The sequence below is a fragment of the Staurois parvus genome, unplaced genomic scaffold (genome assembly GCF_062004578.1).
Source record: "Staurois parvus isolate SC_StPar_1 unplaced genomic scaffold, SC_StPar_1.0 ptg000387l, whole genome shotgun sequence".
NCBI classification, from domain to species: Eukaryota; Metazoa; Chordata; class Amphibia; order Anura; family Ranidae; genus Staurois; species Staurois parvus.
Genome location: NW_028318183.1, coordinates 5,359,478 through 5,379,569, shown reverse-complemented (window position 1 = coordinate 5,379,569; position 20,092 = coordinate 5,359,478). Strand labels below are relative to the sequence as shown.

General features: G+C 40.6%; 1 protein-coding gene across 1 annotated transcript in view; it reads left to right on the top strand.

The window, feature by feature from the left end:
• Positions 1 to 20,092, top strand: part of ATP8A2 (ATPase phospholipid transporting 8A2) — an 870,132-nt gene that overhangs the window by 656,025 nt on the left and 194,015 nt on the right. The window contains exons 31-33 of the mRNA XM_089685820.1: positions 10,378 to 10,439; positions 14,328 to 14,384; positions 17,866 to 17,973. Coding sequence (XP_089541946.1) covers positions 10,378 to 10,439; positions 14,328 to 14,384; positions 17,866 to 17,973 — 227 coding nt within the window. The remainder of the gene's footprint in view (positions 1 to 10,377; positions 10,440 to 14,327; positions 14,385 to 17,865; positions 17,974 to 20,092) is intronic.

Here is a 20,092-nt window from a genome sequence, read left to right as displayed (position 1 = left end):
AGTTAGCATTACTAATATAGACAAGTCCAAATGATTATATAGCTCTTCCTATGTAAACATTAGTCAGTTCCAGATACATGTTTTTGCTGGAGATGGAGAGCATCATAGAGGATTTTAATTACAGAAAGCAGAATTAACTCACATTGTGCTCATTATTCATCACATGAAGTAAATGCAACTTCACAAAATGCATCCAGTCTCATGTATGAGAAAATATCCTGGGGGGAAACATAGAAGACAAGAAGCGCAGACAAAGAGATAAGATCAGGAAGAAATAGAGTCCATGTTCCAGAACAGGAAGAGAAATCCGCAAAGAGACCTGAGATTTGCATATGTCCATGACCTGCCACCTGCATCAACCTGAGAATGTCTGGCCCCTGACTCCGACTATTACTGCCTACAGCCTGTGATCCCCCCCACTAGCTTATAAAGTGATATTATAGAACTCTCATGGGAATAAGAACTATTCTCCATGTAATGTTTACTTTTAAATAGTTGGTAAAAAGAATACGGCTAGGGCTGTGCATAGGTGCTTTTACTAGCTAAATTGTGCTTCTGAAATTGTCGAAATTATCGATTGATGGCTAAAAAAACAAATGGTGGTATAAGTTACATAACAGTAGCAAACAAGGAGCTATCAGGTTTACACAATATGAGAAATATTTGATTATGTAAGATAAATTGCTATTCCATTCTACTTGTGTAGATACATGTCTACTTCAAGTATATCTGTTAAAATAAATGATTGTATTGGTCTATAGCAATCAATCAGATTTAAAGGGTAAGTTCACCTTTTCAGAAAAAATTAAAAGGTAAACTAACACCCTACACCCTGTCCATCCACCCTCCGATCTCCATTCCTCCATGGTTGATAAGCTGTCAGTGCCAACGGACTGTAGCAGTCCAGGGATTTGATATGAAATCCCTGCTTCTCTTTCCCCCTTTTTTCTATATTGCTTCCAGGACAGATCAGAGAGATTCTGATTGGTCAGTGCTGACTTGTGGCCACTTTGACCAATCGAAATAGCTCTGATGCGTCCTGGGAGCCTATAGAAAGAAGGGGAATAAATGTAGAAATTTCAAATCCCCGAACCACTACAACATCTGCGTTGGCACTCGTCACCCATGGAGGTTAGTGCAGTGGGGACTGGAGGGGTTGGGAAGGTGTAGGGTTTTAGTTCACTTTCATATTTCTCCTTAAAAGGTAAACTTACATTTGAAAGCAGTGTTAAACTTAAAAACAAAAATGTATTATTCTGCAGCTTACCAATTCTTGTAGGTGGTGGCTGCATTGGCTTTATTTTTTTTGGGGGGGTGGACTTTACTTTTGTTTTCACCTGATGTACATCTATAATTTCAACTTCCTTTAACTTCTTGGCGCCGGCCACACGCAAATGTGTGGCCTTCCGGCGTCTGGGCCTTGACGCCAAGCGGCCGCACATTTGCGTGCAATTAAGTCAAACATATGTGCTGAGAGCGTTCCCAGCACACATGTCCGGTGCTCACGGAAAGGTCCCGATCTCCTCTTGCGATCGGGACCTTTCCCGATTATGTGACCGCCGATCACATGACCCTAAAACCCTGCCCCGCCACCCGGCTTCTGAAACCCTTAAAGGGCCTGGAGGCGCTGGCGCCAAGGGGTTAAAGGGTAACTTCACTTTTCTTGAGAGAAAAACAATTGCTTTGGGTGATCATTGTACATTTACATTACAGGGATTTTAACAAATTTTGGTTCTACCTGTTTCTACACCCAAAAAAACTTTTGTTGTGTGCAGAGTGGATCTGAATGGAAGTCACTTTTTCATTTCCAATCAGCTGATGCATGTGCAGTGTTTTAATGAGGAAAACTGCAGGTTTTTTTTTCTTTAGAAGTCTTTAACCTTTTGGGAGTATCTCGCCGAAAATGACATTTTTGTTGCAGAGCCTGCCTAAAATCTGACTTACGTTAGTGCAGACTTCTGGGAAAATCAGTGAGCCAATCACACAAGCAGGAAATTATATTTCTGGGAAAGTTTTGTACACCAACCGTGTACAGAATGCCTCCAGGTTGCCATGTTGCATTGAAGTTTACAGAAAATTATAGCACTGCAGATTAAAAAAAAAAGGTAATTTTAATAACATTCAATTACAATATGGCTTATGTAGCAATTCTATGTGCTATAGTATTTTTATTTGCTATACTTTTTCCCAGAAAGTAGAGTTACCTTTTAACAAACCAAACTGTCAGAGTAGCAGTTATAGGGTTGAGACAAGCCATTTAACGCTGAAAGGGGTGCTTACAAGGGTCAACTCTTATTCATTTATGTAAAACCTTTATTTATGTAAAACCTTACTATAAATGCTCAAGGCTGCAGCATGCACACTGGAATGTTTTTCTACTGGCAGCAAAAAAACACTAAACACGGCAAAAATGCATGTAAACGTTTATGCGTGTTTAGTGCTTGGGCGTTTATTCATTTTGTTCAAGTGAAAATAATTTTCATTCAAGTGAAAATAAAATAAAAATAACCTAAAAGAAGAAAACTAAAATAGCCACTAAATCTAAGGATTATGTAATATATTAAATGTTTGCTTTTTTGGTTTAATACTCTCTAACTGCAGTCTGTTTTTTTCCCCCTGGTTTAGACCTGTGATGTGCTTCACATGAGGTGTGATCACACACAGCACCACACATTCAAATATGATTTCATTTACCTGGTAGTTAGGGTTATGGGGTCACCAAAAACATTTTTATACAGAAAGCACTGATATTTTCTGACATTACACAGGAGTTAGGTTATGTTATGTTATGTTCCATTTTAGATGTAAATAGTACTTAGCTGAGCTCACCTTTAAATTGAATGAAAATACCTTTCTGAAAGCTGTGATGAATGGATACAATCACCGAAACATACTATATGGCGGGAAGTGTTGTGATTTAGGCAGTTGAATTTGAAGTGCCCCTATTACAGTCTTCCCTTTGTCTGAAGCTGGGCCAAGTACAACAGGAAAGAAAATGTGATGTTTTGCATATACAGGAGGACCAGTGTCTTTAATTCAATTTGCCTGGAGACACCTGGTCGGTCTCTTTTTACACGGTGTGTCCCCAGAGAAGAATGTGCAGAAAAGGTTATTGAAACAGTAAGCTCTATTAACCAGACCAATAGCACAGAAGTTGCAAAATGTTCGTCCTGGTGACAACTAAGAAGCACCATGTCCAGCCCTCTCTACATAACTTACATTGTAGCAAGCAAGGGACCTGTGAATAGTGTAACACCTCTGTTTGTTCTATAACAATGACATGTTAAATAACACATATCAGATTCTGCACAATAGAATAGTATGCCTTTCTCTTTGAGCTGGATATGCTGTGCTGGTCAGTGAATGAACTTATCATAACATTCAGTGGAATTAATGAGCTCGTATCATCTTTTTTTTCTTGTAAGCATGTTAAAATTCAATGTTTCTGTCAATTTGTTTCCTATTAAACTAAATTAATAAACAATTTTAAACATATTGCATGGGTTGGAGGTGGTGTACCCCCCAAGGACTCTTGGAATTCTGCGAGGCTTTCTAAAAAGTAATGGCAAGTCCCTACGACCTTAGACCGACTATTTCGGCAGAGTTCCCCATTGTGTTGGTGGAGGAAGAAGGCTCCATGCTTCACATTTTCTGGTCTTGTACAGGACTCACTGATTTTTGGGTACAAGTTAGGCACTGGATTTTCAAACTGATGGCCATTCACATCCACATCAGGTACTGGTCCTGAAAGGAGCATATCTCACTCCACACAGACACCAAAACACAAGAAACAGGCCTCACTTCAATGACACCAACTGTTATGTTTTATTCAAAGACACTGGCTTCTGCACCATTGGCCACACCCCTCTGACGCATTTCTCCCAGCTTGGGTTTAATAGTGGAAGTCGGTTTCAGGCTTTCAGATTTAAACTGTAAATTTCTAGTGCAGGTTCAGTAGCTGTGGGGAAACACAGAAATTTCTGCTTTCACACAGATGTAAGCTAGCAGTTTACTATTTCTTTCTGTTTTCAGCATAATTGGTTGCATTCTTACATCTGCACTTGATGTTAAACTTTCTTTTGTTACACCCTGTTTTGTTTAGCTGGCTTTAATAGAATGGTAAGACTGAGCTTCACTCAGTACAGACTGCCTCCATTATATTATGATTTTCTAAAATAAAACAGTAATCCTTAATCTGTTATTTCGGAATACATTTTAATATATTTTTTAAGCTAACAAGCATTAGACTAGGGGAAATTATTTTCAGTGTATGAAGGTCTGTCACACCAAATTTGATCAGTTTGGTAAATTGTGAAGTCCAGATCCAGACGAGGTATTTAAAGTTATTATTATTATTTAGTATTATTATACAGGATTTATATAGGTCCAACAGTTTGCGCAATTTGGTACGATAGGAAACAGAGGGCCCTGGTCGTTAGAGCTTACAATCTAGGAGGAAGAGTTGAGTGATACAAAAGGTAATAGCTGTGGGAGGATGAGCTGATGGAGGAACTAAATGGCAGTTTACTAGGTAGAAGCAGGATAAGCTTCTTTAAAGAGAGAGGTTTTCAGGGATCGTCTAAAGGTGGATAGATTAGGAGATAGCCAGACAGATTGGGGTAGGGAGTTCCATAGGGTGGGAGAAGCTTGGGAGAAGTCCAGGAGGCAAGCAGGGGAGGAGGTGACACAGGAACTAGAGAGCAGAAGGTCTTGGGAGGATCGAAGAGAGCGGTTTGGTTGATATTTTGATACCAGGTTGTAGCTGGGGGCAGAGTTGTGGATAGCTTTGTAAGTTGTTGTTGGTATTTTGAATGTTATTCATTGGGTGAATGGAAGCCAGTGGAAGGATTGGCAGAGAGGGATAGCAGACACTGAACGGTTGATAAGGTGGATGAGCCTGGCAGCAGTATTCATGATGGACTGGAGGGGGGATAGCCTATGTAAAGGTAAGCCAATGAGGAGGGAGTTTCAGTAGTCGAGGTGAGAGATTAGGAGCTTTGTGGTATCATTGGTTAAAAAGGGACGTATTCTGGAGATGGTGCAAAGGTTGAAGTGGCATGACTTGGACAGGGATTGGATGTGGGCCTGAAAGGATAGTTCAGAATCCATGGTTACCCCTAGCACTCTGGCATGCGGGGATGGGTTGATAGTGGTACTATTGATCCTGACCGAGAAATCAGAGGAAGAGGCACGTGGGGAAGGAAATATTATGAGGTCAGTTTTGGATAGACTGAGTTTTAGGAAGTGGTGTGACATCCAGTCTGATATGTCTGTTAGTAAATCGGTGATGCGTGAGGAAACTGATGGGGTGAGTTGAGGAGTAGAGAGATAGATTTGTGTGTCATCAGCATAGAAATGGTATTGGAAACCATGGGAAGCTATCAGCTGACCCAAGGAAGAGATGTAGATTGAGAATAGGAGAGGTCCAAGGACAGAACCTTGGGGGACCCCAACAGTAAGAGGAGTAGGAGAGGAGGAGGTAGAGTTGTGACACTGAAGGTGCGGTGCTATAGGTAAGAGTCGAACCAACGGAGAGTGCAATCACAGAGAACAAGTAAAAAGAGTTTTTGAGGAGGGGCTGGTCAACTGTGCAAAAGGCAGTGGAGAGGTGCAAGAGTAAGAGTACGGAATAGTGACCATTAGTTTTAGCGGTTAGCAAGTCATTTGTGAGTTTTCGGAGAGCAGTTTCTGTGGAGCATTGTGGACTTAATCCAGACTGAAGGGGATTGAGAAGGTTTTTCTCAATAAGGTGGCAGCTCAGCCGGTTGTAGACTAGACGTTCAAGGAGTTTGGAGGCGAAAGGGAGTAAGGAGGTGGGTCTTAGGTTGCTAAGATTGGTGGGGTACACTGAGGCCTTTTTAAGTGAGGAGTGACTAACGCATGTTTTAGAGAGTTGGGAAAGATGCCAGTAGAAAGGAAGAGATATGAGTTAAAGAGTGAAGGATAGAGCCAGAGGGTGACCGTAGTATTTGCGAGGGAAGAGGGTCCAGGGGACAGGTGGTTAGGCAGGCTTTAGAAAAAAGTTTACCAACCTCCTCTATAGTAACTAGGTTAAACAAGGTAGATATAGATTGTGCAGGTGGACAAGGAGTGTAGGGTGAGGGAGATATCTGTACAGTGGAGATCTTGTCACAAATTGTATCAATCTTATTTTTTAAGTGATTAGCGATCAAAAGTTAAAAAATGTAACTGTTTATTTTGAATTTCGTGATGGTACGTTATCTTTTTTTTTTTTTTTTACAATAAAAGAGATGATCTTTGATTCATAACTTTGCTATTGCACATGCTAGATCAGGGTTCTCCAAACTTTCCAAATAAAGGGTCAGCTTGCTGTCCTTCAAACTTTAGGAGGACTAGACTGTGACCAACAGAAGTAAACAATACCTTGGGCTTGGTGATCAATGGATAGCAAAAGAAAATACATACAGTTGCAAGAAAAAGTATGTGAACCCCTTGGGATTACGTGGAGTTTTGCATGAATTGGGCATAACATGTGCTCTGAACGTCATCTAAGTCACAATAATAGAAGAACACAGTCTGCTGAACATAATACTACACAAATATTAGATGTTGCCATGGTTTAATTGCACATAACATGTAAACATTCACAGTGCAGGGAGGAAAAAGTATGTGAACCTTTGGACTTAGTAACTGGTTGACCCTCCTTTGGCAGCAATAACCTCAACCAAACGTTTCCTGTAGTTGCAGATCAGACCTGCACAACGATCTGGAGTGATTTTGGACCATTCCTCTTCTCAAAACTGTTTCAGTGTAGCAATATTCTTGGGATGTCTGGTGTGAATCGCTCTCTTAAGGTCATGCCACAGCATTTCAATCGGGTTGAGGTCAGGATTCTGACTGGGCCACTCCAGAAGGCGTATTCTGTGCTGTTGCAGCCATTGTTTTGTTGAATTACTTGTATGCTTTGGGTCATTGTCCTGTTGCATCACCCATCCTCTGCGGAGCTTCAGTTGGCGGACAGATGGTCGTACGTTTTCCTGCAAAATGTCTTGATAAACTCTGGTATTCATTTTCCCATCAATGACAACAATCCGTCCAGGCCCTGAGGCAACAAAGCAGCCCCAAACCATGATGCTCCCTCCGCCATGTTTTACAGTGGGGATGAGGTTTTGATGTTGGTGTGCTGTGCCTTTTTTTCTCCACACATAGTGTTTTGTGTTTTTCCCAAACAACTCAATCTTGGTTTCATCTGTCCACAGTATATTTTGCCAGTAGTGCTGTGGAACATCCAGGTGCTCTTTTGCAAACTTCAAACGTGCTGCAATATTCTTTTTGGACAGCAATGGCTTCCTCCGTGGTGTCCTCCCATGTACTCCATTCTTGTTTAATGTTTTCCTTATTGTAGATGTGTCAACAAAAATGTTAGCTGTGCCAGAGATTTCTGTAGGTCTTTAGCTGACACTCTGGGATTCTTCTTTACCTCATGCAGCATTTTGCGGTGTGCTCTTGCAGTCATTTTTACAGGACGACCACGCCTAGGGAGAGTAGCAACAGTGCTAAACTTTCTCCATTTGTAGACAGTCTGTCTTACCGTGGACACATGACCATCAAGGCTTTTGGAGATACTTTTGTAACCCTTTCCAGCTTCATGCAAGTTAACAATTCTTGATCGTAGGTCTTCTGAGAGCTCTTTTCTGCGAGGCATGGTTTACATCAGACAGTGCTTCTTGAAACCAGTAAACCCAAAACAGGTGTGTGTTTTTTAAGGGCAGGACAGCTGTCAGCAACACATCCAATATCATCACACTGATTGGAGTCAAGGTTGGCTCACTCCTGGCTCCAATTAGCTCTGGGAGAAGTCATTAAGCTAGGGCCTCACATACTTTTTCCTCCCTGCACTGTAAATGTTTACATGTTATGTGCAATTAAACCATGGCAACATCTAATGTTTGTGTAGTATCATGTTCAGCAGACTGTGTTCTTCTATTGTTGTGACTTAGATGACGTTCAGAGCACATTATATGCCCAATTCATGCAAAACTCCACGTAATCCCAAGGGGTTCACATACTTTTTCTTGCAACTGTAGTGCATGTAGTCAATAAGAGGAGGAATAGTGCTCCATCATTGGTATTAGTTGGAGGACTAGTGACCCATCATTGTAATTAGTGGGAGGAAAATTGCCCCGTCATTGGTATTAGTAGAAGGAATAGTGCCCCATCATTGATGTCAGTAAAAGGAATAGTGCCCCATTGTTGATACTATTGGAAGGAATAGTGCCCCATCATTGTTATCATTAGTGGGAGGGATAATGTCCCATCATTGTTATTATTATTACTATCATTGTTATTAGTAGAAATAATAGTGTCCCATCATTGATGTCAGTAGAAGGAATAATGTCCCATTGTTGATACTACTGGGAGGAATAGTGTCCCATTGTTGGTTACAGTGGAAGGAATAGTGCCCCATTGTTGATACTACTGAGAGGAATAGTGCCCCATTGTTGGTGTCAGTGGAAGGAATAGTGCCCCATTATTAGTGTCAGTGGGAGGAATAGTGCCCCATTGTTGCTACTACTTGGATAGGGTTGTTGATACTGGACAGGGTAAAAGCAAGAAGGGGGCCTCAGTTTGGGGACCAGTGCTCTAGATAATAGTTAATACAACCAGTTTTTCACATGTATTTTAGGGAAACTTTTTAAAAAAAACTGGAAAGGCCCCATCTGTTTAGAATAGTCTGTGATAAGAGTTTTTTTCCTGCAACACCACGTTTTTATGAAATTGTATATTGTGACATGGCTTTAAATTATTCTTTTCTGTCCATCTGTGCCTAGATCATACACACTAAAGTATTTACAAATTCTGAACAAGCATTTGAAAACAAGCCATTTTTCATCTCTGTTTCTGAACATAATTATAGATATTTTGGGAAGTAAAATACTTAAAATATTTTAACTGCATATTTTGCTGTTGTACTAGAGTTCAATTTTGCATATACCAAGCACTTAAATAACAGCAAGATGGGAACACCTTTGTCCTTCAGGTCACTAACGTGAACAAATATGTGGGTCAGGAGTGTCAACCACACTTGGTGCTTTCCTATTCCAAGTCAATGATTCAATAAGTGGTGAAGACAGAGAAAGAACAGGACAGCCAGAGAAGACATTTCAAAAGACTGTAGATCTGTAATGACTGGTTCACTTTAAGTTACAAAAAAGACTTTGACCATTTTGTTTTATTTGACATTTTCACTACTTATTTTTTTAAACCTAAAGCTGATGCCAGAAGCATGGTTTGCTGGTCTAGTAAATTACATTGTGATCTGAAAATTGTAAAACATATATTAGACTCCAAGGTGAAGGCAAAGCATTGGCAGAAGCTTTTATTGCACGTTTGGTGGGATAAAATAGAAAAAAAGGAATTAATAGGTCTTCTGCACATTTGTGGGATGAGTCATCATTACTAATTGGGAGCAGGAACCCAGTGATTCCAAGAAGTGCACTGAAGTGTTTGCTGCCATTACTATTATTTATTCTAATTTTAGCATCATGATCTTTGGGGTTCTGTCAACAATTGCCAATGAACAAGTGACATGGAAACATTCTCAAGTTAATGTGTGACAAACTGGAGTAATGGTTTGCTTACTTGGGTGTTGTTTATATGTTTGTTGTGTGTTTGAAACGCTCATCAAACGCAGGTCTGTAGATTGCCATTTACCATACTGGTACACTTTGGATGATAATTCTGAGTCTGCGTTTTGCCTGATTTGTGTTGCATTTCTCTAGATGCACAATTAACTATTGATAATTTGTTTGCATTTTTGACAAAGCAAGCCAAATGCAGCATTTTGTATTAGAATGAAAGAGAGTGCCCTGAAAGCGTTCCCTTAGAAGTCATGTGGCCTGAATTTCTACCTGGTGGTGTAGACTGCACTGCTCAGAAAACTGACAGGACTCTTTTTCAATTTGTACTGAATCCGCACTCCAGCTACTCTGTACATATGTGAACAGGCACAATAGAAAGCAATGTTCTTTCATGTGTCATGCGAATTGGATGCGGTTTAGAACGCATCCAATTCGTATATGTGTGAACCGGCTCTAACAACAACGCTGAGTCCTTAACATGGTTCTGTTGCTCATAACAACATTTGGAATATTTTGTTTGTTTCTCCCAAGAAAGAAAAATGTAACTTGATATGGCATATGTGGCAGATCCAGACACTTTTTGTAAGGGTTGGCCAACTGCACCTCTAACAAACCATCTATGTGAATGATTAACCATTTAGGCACTGGATTGTTGCTAAGCGCCAATATTAGTCATTTTTATTCACAAAAAGGAAATGATATACAGTAATCCTTTATTAGAAGTAAAGCTGAATGGTTTGCATAGGACTGATCAATGTTCTCTGTCTCACTCCAGATGCTGTGTTCACCAATGGACAGGTCACCGATTATTTATTTGTTGGAAACATTGTTTACACTGTAAGTATATCTGTACAAATAATTGTGAAGCTGAGAAGTCTTTACTATCTGATGCAGGACTATTTAATTCCCAATAGCTTTAATAAATCTAAAAGCACATCATTTCCACTAGTTATGGGCCTAATATATTTTATATTTTTGAAGGACAGTTATCTAGCATCCAGGGTGGATACCTCCCTTTCCCCAAGATATATGAGCAGTATGTATCACTAACCCTCCCCCCCCCCCCCCTCCACAAAAAAAAAATATCCTGCCACTTCCTAACACAAATCTTTGACTCCACTCCATCTCAAATCCTCCCTTTCCCCATCACCCATCCTAGCTCAAATCTGCTACCCCTCAAAATTTCCTACCAAGCACAAATCCTCTCCCAGCACCCCCACCCACAAATATCCCCATGAGCACAAATCCTTCTCTTCAGCACACATCCACCCGGCATCCCCCTAACCATCCATACTAGCACAAACCCTCTCCCCCCAAATCTCCCTAACACAAATTCCACCTCCCGAAAAAAGGCCCTTCCTAGCACAAAGCCCCTCCCCCCAAATCCCCCTTCCCTGCACTAATCCCCCCAAATCCCTCCTCCTCGTACAAATCCTCCTCCCCATATTTCCCCATGACCATAAATCCTCCCCGCAGCACAAATCCCCCCTGCTAGCACCCCCCAAAAAAAATTTCCCTCACAGTACATTTGCTCCTGCCTAAATTGTCCCTCCTAGCACAACTTCCCCCCTCCCTAAATCCCCCTTCCTAACACAAATACCCCCCTCAAATATGTTTTTCCTTACTAGCACAAACCCCCCTCCCAAATCTCTCATCCAAGCACCACCCCCCTTTACAAATCCTCCTCCCCTCAATCCCCCTCCTAATACATATTCATGCCTCACCAAAACCTCCCACCCAGCACTAATCATCTTATCCTTCTGCCATCCTAGCACACTCTCCCCAGTTTCTTACTTTGCACCTCCACCATGCCCCAGTACAATTCCCCCCCAAAAAATATAGACCTCAGATGCAGAGCGGCAGTGCTGTGTGATGTCCTTCCCCCCAGGCTCCTCCTCATCTTTGCATACCAGAGTTCAGGGAGAAGTCTAGGGCTTGCAAACTTCTAACACTTTCTCCCGGTGGGGAGAGATGCATGGCAGCTGCAGGGGTATGGTGGAGCTACTTAGGGACACCTGCAGTCAGTTTGGGACTTTACAGAGTTGGCTTACCTTGAACGGTCCCAATCTGACAGTTCCAATTCAGGAGCAGGAGTAGGAGCTTGAGTAGAGAGAGCATTGCCTCCTGACTCTCTTCTGTACTCTAAATTCAGCTTGTAACTTGCCACACTGAGCAGACTGGAGTAGTAATTCTGTCAGTACTCCTGTTAGCATGTAGCATTAGAAACTCTCCCTGCAGTGCCCCCTCTACCTCACATGATACCAAGACCCTGGGCAGTCCCCCTCCTGTTCCCCCCTTGTCCCAGCCCTGCCCTTACTTAAAGTCCTGATCTCCTCCAAAAGCTGGTACAATGATATCTTTCATTTTTCAAGCATACAATTACAGATTTAGAGGATGTTACTTGGCCTGTTGCTAAAAAAGAATACAGCAATAATTCTCAAGCTAAACAATGCTTCTGGACACAGCTTTTATGTTATAGCTGATTCTTGCTCTCCTTCTCATCCATTTTTCCTTCCTTCTGTCATTTTTTCCTCTTCTTTTCTTACCTGCCTACCTCTTTCATTATCCATTTGTTCCTTGTCCTTTCTTACCTTTCCCTGCTTAGGCCCTTGTATAGATGGACATTGGCACCCATACTGCATTGAGGAGGCATTTGTTTTGCTGTCTGCATCCGCCCCCGGCTTCACGCTGTCAAACTTTGTCATCTGGCAGCTGCTGCATCTACATCCACTTCCAGAGACTGCCTGAGAAAGAAGCTAGGGCAGATGTAGATTCCAAAACAAATGCCTCCTCTATGCAGTAGGTTGCCAGTGCTCCTCTGAATGAGGTCTTACCTTCTTTTTATTCTTGTTCCCTTTTTATATGGCATCTTCTTGTCTCTCCTCTTCTTCTCCCCCTTTTTCCATTCTTTTCTTCCTTCTTTTTCTCTTCTCTCTTTTCTCTGTATCTTCCCTTCCTACCTTCCCAACACTTCTATTTTTTATCTCATTTGATAACAATAGTTACAGTATTTACATGCAGCTGGGCATATTCAGTAACATTGAAAATGTTCTGCAGCTCATCTGTCACTTTTTCAGTTTTATTGAGTGTAGAAAGATACTTGAGCATCATATCCACAAGTAGCACAAGTACCTTAATCCATTTAACATGTACTGTAATGTATTGAGGTAGATGTTGATTATCCAAAAACAACATGGGAGGTGTGAAAAAACCTCCTTTTTAAGTTATTTATTCCCATCCTTGGTGTCTGGGAGTCTGCATATGTGTTAATCCTTTGATTCCTATTTCAAGTTAAAAGATAATTTATACAGACATAAACATGGCTGTGCCATGGTATTGCCTGTATCTTCCATTTTAGCTTTTTTGTACATGGAGAAGACATAGAAGAGAGCCTGCAACTCTTTCTAGGGAATAACACCAAGTCATTGGTTAGGTTATGTGGAAGACACATTGATCAAGACTAGAACATCAAAATTACAAGCTGTTAATGAGCAAACTCAATTGAAAAACCCATCAAGTTTGTATGGGATGAGGCACAGAAGGAAAGAGTACAATGGGAGAAACAGGTGATACCATACCACAGCAATGTTTCTGTCAGTAAAATGTATCCTTGAATTTGAAATAGAGCCCGGAGGAGCACCACCTACGCATCTCAAGGATCAGATTATGTAACTAACACAAGGTGGTTTCACAACTTTTACACCTCCCATTCTGTTCTTGGACTATTACCATCTACACATTTTATGGTGATTGGATTAAGGTGTCTCTGCTCCTGTGTAGATATAAATACTGAAGTATGTTCCAATACTCATGCTGGGATATGCTCCTACAGTTATTAGAACTAAAGAAGTAAGAAGTTGATAGGCTTAGATAAACTATGAAACATCTTCAGCGTTTCTGAAAACGTCCTCTTGAATGTGACTATTACTAGATACACCATGACCTGGATAAATGAGAACCTTCATAAACATATTTGATCTTATTCCTTTTTTCCTTTAATCCACTTTATTTCACTTCTCATCCCTTCTCCACGATCTTCCTTTATCTTCTTTCCTTCAATTCTCATTGTTCCTTCTTCTCTTTTCTTCTTATTATTTAACAGGATTTATATAGCACAGAGAGTTTGCACAGTGCTTTACAAAAGGCAGACAGTACAGTTACTATACAATTCAATACAAATTCAATACAAGAGGAATCAAATGGACTTGCTCGTTAGAGCTTACAATCTAAGAGAGAGGGTCAAGTGATACAAAAGGTAAAACTGTGGGATGAGCTGATGGAGAAAGTAAAAAGACAGTTTATTGTGTAGAAGCAGGATAGGCTTCTCCAAAGAGATGGGATTTTTAGAAATTGCCTAAAGGTGGATAGCATTCACATACCTTTCCTTTTTACCTTCCCTCCTCTTCTCTATTTACCTTCCATCCTGCTTTTTTACCTTACCTCCTCAGTCTTCCTTTTCCCTACTTACCTTTCCCTAGTTACCTTCTCCTCCCCTCCCCATCTTCTGTCCTCTTCTCTACTTACCTTTGCTTCTTTTTCCTTTTTTCCTTTATTAAAGTCTTTTGAGAATTTAATGGGAACAAAATCAGCAAAGTCAGCTTGAGAAAGTGCAATTATTTTTTTGTAAAAGTTGTGTAAGACAATAAACAAAGGAAGTAAAACCTGTCAAGTGTCTCTTACTGAGTGTGCTGGAAATTCATGTTGTTTTATGTGTTCTGTCCACAGTATGTTGTGGTGACAGTCTGTTTAAAAGCTGGCCTGGAAACTACAGCATGGACAAAAGTAAGTAATTTTACAGGTAAACATGTCGAGTGAAAGTGCAAAATTGCACAAAAATTGCACTCATTTGGAATCATTAATTTGAACCCAAATTCCCATGTTCCTTTTACTTCCTGAACTGTTCCTTTTTTAGACCTGAATTATAGATCTGTGTAATTTTAATAGTAAATTCAAGCCTATGTAAGAAAAAAGTTTTACCACATATTTAAAAAAAAGAAAAACTTAAATGGGAAAGTAGTTGTCTTGTATCTAGCAAAAATCATATGTCTTTATTCACAAAAATGTATTTTTGTTACCACAAGTGGCTTCAAATCTGTGTTTCTCCATTTTCTATGCTTTTTAATTTTAATTTAATTTAATTTTTGCTTTGGGCAGTTACATACAGTTGCAAGAAAAAGTATGTGAACCCCTTGGGATTACGTGGAGTTTTGCATGAATTGGGCATAACATGTGCTCTGAACGTCATCTAAGTCACAACAATAGAAGAACACAGTCTGCTGAACATAATACTACACAAACATTAGATGTTGCCATGGTTTAATTGCACATAACATGTAAACATTCACAGTGCAGGGAGGAAAAAGTATGTGAACCTTTGATTTAATAACTGATTGACCCTCCTTTGGCAGGAATAACCTCAACCAAATGTTTCCTGTAGTTGCAGATCAGACCTGCACAACGATCTGGAGTAATTTTGGACCACACCTCTTCACAAAATTGTTTCAGTGTAGAAATATTCTTGGGATGTCTGGTGTGAATCGCTCTCTTAAGGTCATGCCACAGCATTTCAATCGGGTTGAGGTCAGGACTCTGACTGGGCCACTCCAGAAGGCGTATTCTGTGCTGTGGCAGCCATTGTTTTGAAGAATTACTTGTATGCTTTGGGTCATTGTCCTGTTGCATCACCCATCCTCTGCGGAGCTTCAGTTGGCGGACAGATGGTCGTACGTTTTCCTGCAAAATGTCTTGATAAACTCTGGAATTCATTTTCCCATCAATGACAACAATCCGTCCAGGCCCTGAGGCAGCAAAGCAGCCCCAAACCATGATGCTCCCTCCGCCATGTTTCACAGTGGGGATGAGGTTTTGATGTTGGTGTGCTGTGCCTTTTTTTCTCCTCACATAGTGTTGTGTGTTCTTCCCAAACAACTCAATCTTGGTTTCATCTGTCCACAGTATATTTTGCCAGTAGTGCTGTGGAACATCCAGGTGCTCTTTTGCAAACTTCAAACGTGCTACAATATTCTTTTTGGACAGCAATGGCTTCCTCCGTGGTGTCCTCCCATGTACTCCATTCTTGTTTAATGTTTTCCTTATTGTAGATGTGTCAACAGAAATGTTAGCATGTGCCAGAGATTTCTGTAGGTCTTTAGCTGACACTCTGGTATTCTTCTTTACCTCATGCAGCATTCTGCGCTGTGCTCTTGCAGTCATTTTTACAGGACGACCACACCTAGGGAGAGTAGCAACAGTGCTAAACTTTCTCCATTTGTAGACAGTCTGTCTTACCGTGGACACATGAACATCAAGGCTTTTGGAGATACTTTTGTAACCCTTTCCAGCTTCATGCAAGTCAACAATTCTTGATCATAGGTCTTCTGAGAGCTCTTTTCTGCGAGGCATGGTTCACATCAGAGAGTGCTTCTTGAAACCAGTAAACCCAAAACAGGTGTGTGTTTTTTAAGGGCAGGACAGCTGTCAGCAACACATCCAATATCATCACACTGATTGGAGTCAAGGTTGGCTCACTCCTGGCTCCAATTAGCTCTGGGAGAAGTCATTAAGCTAGGGACTCACATACTTTTTCCTCCCTGCACTGTGAATGTTTACATGTTATGTGCAATTAAACCATGGGAACATCTAATGTTTGTGTAGTATTATGTTCAGCAGACTGTGTTCTTCTATTGTTGTGACTTAGATGACGTTCAGAGCACATTTTATGCCCAATTCATGCAAAACTCCACGTAATCCCAAGGGGTTCACATACTTTTTCTTGCAACTGTAAGTGTAAATACACTCTAGGAAAACATTGTTTTTGCCTTTTTATCCTATCTATTATATATTTTTGAATCTCAGTTCTGTTGCTCTCTTCCAGCCAGCTTGCAGCTACTTTCTGTCTACATGATCCAGCAGCAACTATATGTCGTTGCTCTGGTCCTTCTGACAGTAACCGTGGTGGAAATTGCTGTGCAGTGTGTCGGCATAGCCACTCGTGGTCTCTGTCAGGGAAAATGTGACAGGGTAAAGGTACAAAAACACAGTTGGGAGGTGGGGACAGAGTGTTGTCACCCATAATAAGGTATTTCAAAGAATCTTCATAGCAGGCTCACTAGGTATTATTGTTTCAAAAAGTACTGGGAGGCAGAAAACACACTTTACACCCGTAGCTGTGCATAACTGATGCATACTCTACTGTTGTGTAAAATACCTAAGGAATAATATTATATAGAGGGCCAAAAGTGTAAAAGAGCACAATATTACTGTATTCTTTCCTATAGTAATACATTAATATTGTAACAGGAAATAAAAGTTTTTGTATTGGAATTTCATTGTTTGATATATAATTTTTGACGGGTTTCCTATGAGGATTAACACTGATGTGTACATTAATAAGCCATTACACTATTGATCACTCTAACACAATCTGTAGATTTAAAATGTTACTTTTGAAATTACATTAAATGTTAAAGATAATATAAGATTTTAGTGATTAAGTTTACATATATTTTCAGTATGTATTGTTTAAACATGATGTCCAATTACTTTGGAAGCAATATTAGAATTCAAATACTTGTATCTATCATCTCCTGAAAAACAGTATTCCAAAAAAAGGTATATAAATTAAAATTCTATATGGAAGAGTAGATCTGCATATGAAACTTAAAGAAGTAGGGCCAAAGCTTTTTTTGGCCATACTTCCCATGTAGTGCACTTATTTCTGCATTCCTGTGACCCAGATTCAGCTAACAGCGGGCATCACAGAGCTGTTCCAGGTTCTGCAGGGATCCCGGCAATAATGTTGGGATCCACCCAGATACCTAACCAGCAGCTGGTTCAGCCTCTCACCACACTGCTGAAAGCCTGAGTCAACCTCTCCCCCCCCCCCACAGTCCAGTGAGCCAGTTAGCGCTGGAAGGGCAGAGCAGAGAATGGAGACTGACTCGGTGAAGACTGAGAACTGAGTGATCAGCGGTCATTTGATCGCTCAGGGCTCGATGAGGGATGAACTGCAGCCTTGGACTGTTGCTGTAGCCACACAGGTAAGTATGTATGTTTGTTTTTTTTAAGTCCTGCACTTCTCCTTTAATTTGAGGACAAACAAGCCTCTAACCAAAATTTTCTACATAATATTGTTTGCCTTATGTTTCCCCTGTTATTTCATGTCTGAATCTCTGGATAGCATTCTAGTAGAACAAATGCATTTATTGCATGTAAAAAAACACTGGGAAACAGGTACATTGTAATATTAAACTTTTTTTTGTAGTTTAGTCATCTGGCAGTCTGGGGAAGCATGCTGATGTGGCTAGTGTTCTTTGCTGCATACTCTTCCATTTGGCCCACCATCCCAATTGCACCGGATATGCTCGGACAGGTCTGTTCCAACTCTAATCTTTTATTGTATCAACAGTATTTATATTAGCAAGGTTTTGTGCATTAGTGTTTTAAATCAAACACAATGTTCTGTTGCTTAATGAGTAATGAGACCGAAATATGCAAATAGTGAGAGATAATTGCACAATTGTATGATATAAACACAATAGTTTAAACAGGGGTTACAATTTCAAGTCCAGACCTACTAGCCAGTCACAAAACTTACTCTCCACCAGTTGCCCCACCCAACCTTGCCCAGGTCCGCCCCCAACCCCACCCCCGGCCCTACCCCAACCACGCCCCCTTAAAGCTCATGAAATTACATTTTTCTTTAGAATAAAGAGTCCAAAATATAAAACTGTACACAGTAATGTATATCCCAGCTCCCCTGTACTCCATTACAGTGATATGACATGTATACAGTATGTATATCCTAGCTCCCCTGTACTCCATTATAGTGATATGACATGTATACAGTATGTATATCCCAGCTCCCTTGTACTCCATTATAGTGATATGACATGTATACAGTAATGTATATCCCCCCTCCCCTGTACTCCATTATAGTGATATGACATGTATACAGTAATGTATATCCCAGCTCCCCTGTACTCCATTATAGTGATATGACATGTATACAGTAATGTATATCCCAGCTCCCCTGTACTCCATTATAGTGATATGACATGTATACAGTATGTATATCCCAGCTCCCCTGTACTCCATTATAGTGATATGACATGTATACAGTATGTATATCCCAGCTCCCCTGTACTCCATTATAGTGATATGACATGTATACAGTAATGTATATCCCAGCTCCCCTGTACTCCATTATAGTGATATGACATGTATACAGTAATGTATATCCCAGCTCCCCTGTACTCCATTATAGTGATATGACATGTATACAGTATGTATATCCCAGCTCCCCTGTACTCCATTATAGTGATATGACATGTATACAGTATGTATATCCCAGCTCCCCTGTACTCCATTATAGTGATATGACATGTATACAGTATGTATATCCCAGCTCCCCTGTACTCCATTATAGTGATATGACATGTATACAGTAATGTATATCCCAGCTCCCCTGTACTCCATTATAGTGATATGACATGTATACAGTAATGTATATCCCAGCTCCCCTGTACTCCATTATAGTGATATGACATGTATACAGTAATGTATATCTCAGCTCCCCTGTACTCCATTATAGTGATATGACATGTATACAGTATGTATATCCTAGCTCCCCTGTACTCCATTATAGTGATATGACATGTATACAGTATGTATATCCCAGCTCCCCTGTACTCCATTATAGTGATATGACATGTATACAGTATGTATATCCCAGCTCCCTTGTACTCCATTATAGTGATATGACATGTATACAGTAATGTATATCCCAGCTCCCCTGTACTCCATTATAGTGATATGACATGTATACAGTATGTATATCCCAGCTCCCCTGTACTCCATTATAGTGATATGACATGTACACAGTATGTATATCCCAGCTCCCCTGTACTCCATTATAGTGATATGACATGTATACAGTATGTATATCCTAGCTCCCCTGTACTCCATTATAGTGATATGACATGTATACAGTATGTATATCCCAGCTCCCTTGTACTCCATTATAGTGATATGACATGTATACAGTAATGTATATCCCAGCTCCCCTGTACTCCATTATAGTGATATGACATGTATACAGTAATCATTACTGTATAGATGTCATCACTATAATGGAGTACAGGGGAGCTGGGATATACATTACTGTATACATGTCATATCACTATAATGGAGTACAGGGGAGCTGGGATATACATTACTGAGTAATGTATATCCCAGCTCCCTTGTATTCCATTATAGTGATATGACATGTTGTATACAGTACTTACTCCTAGTCCCTCTGAGTCCCCCACGGCGGTTTAGAGGGTGTCTCCTCTCAGCGGAGGAGAGCGGACCTCTCCTGCACCTGTCCCCTCAGCGGCGGTGCCGCAGAAGCCGGAAACCGGAAGTTGTAAACCGGAAACCGGCTTCACAATGAGGCTTGGAGCACAGGTGCAGTCGCTCCATGCTTCATCTGTGCTCGCTGCTCGCCA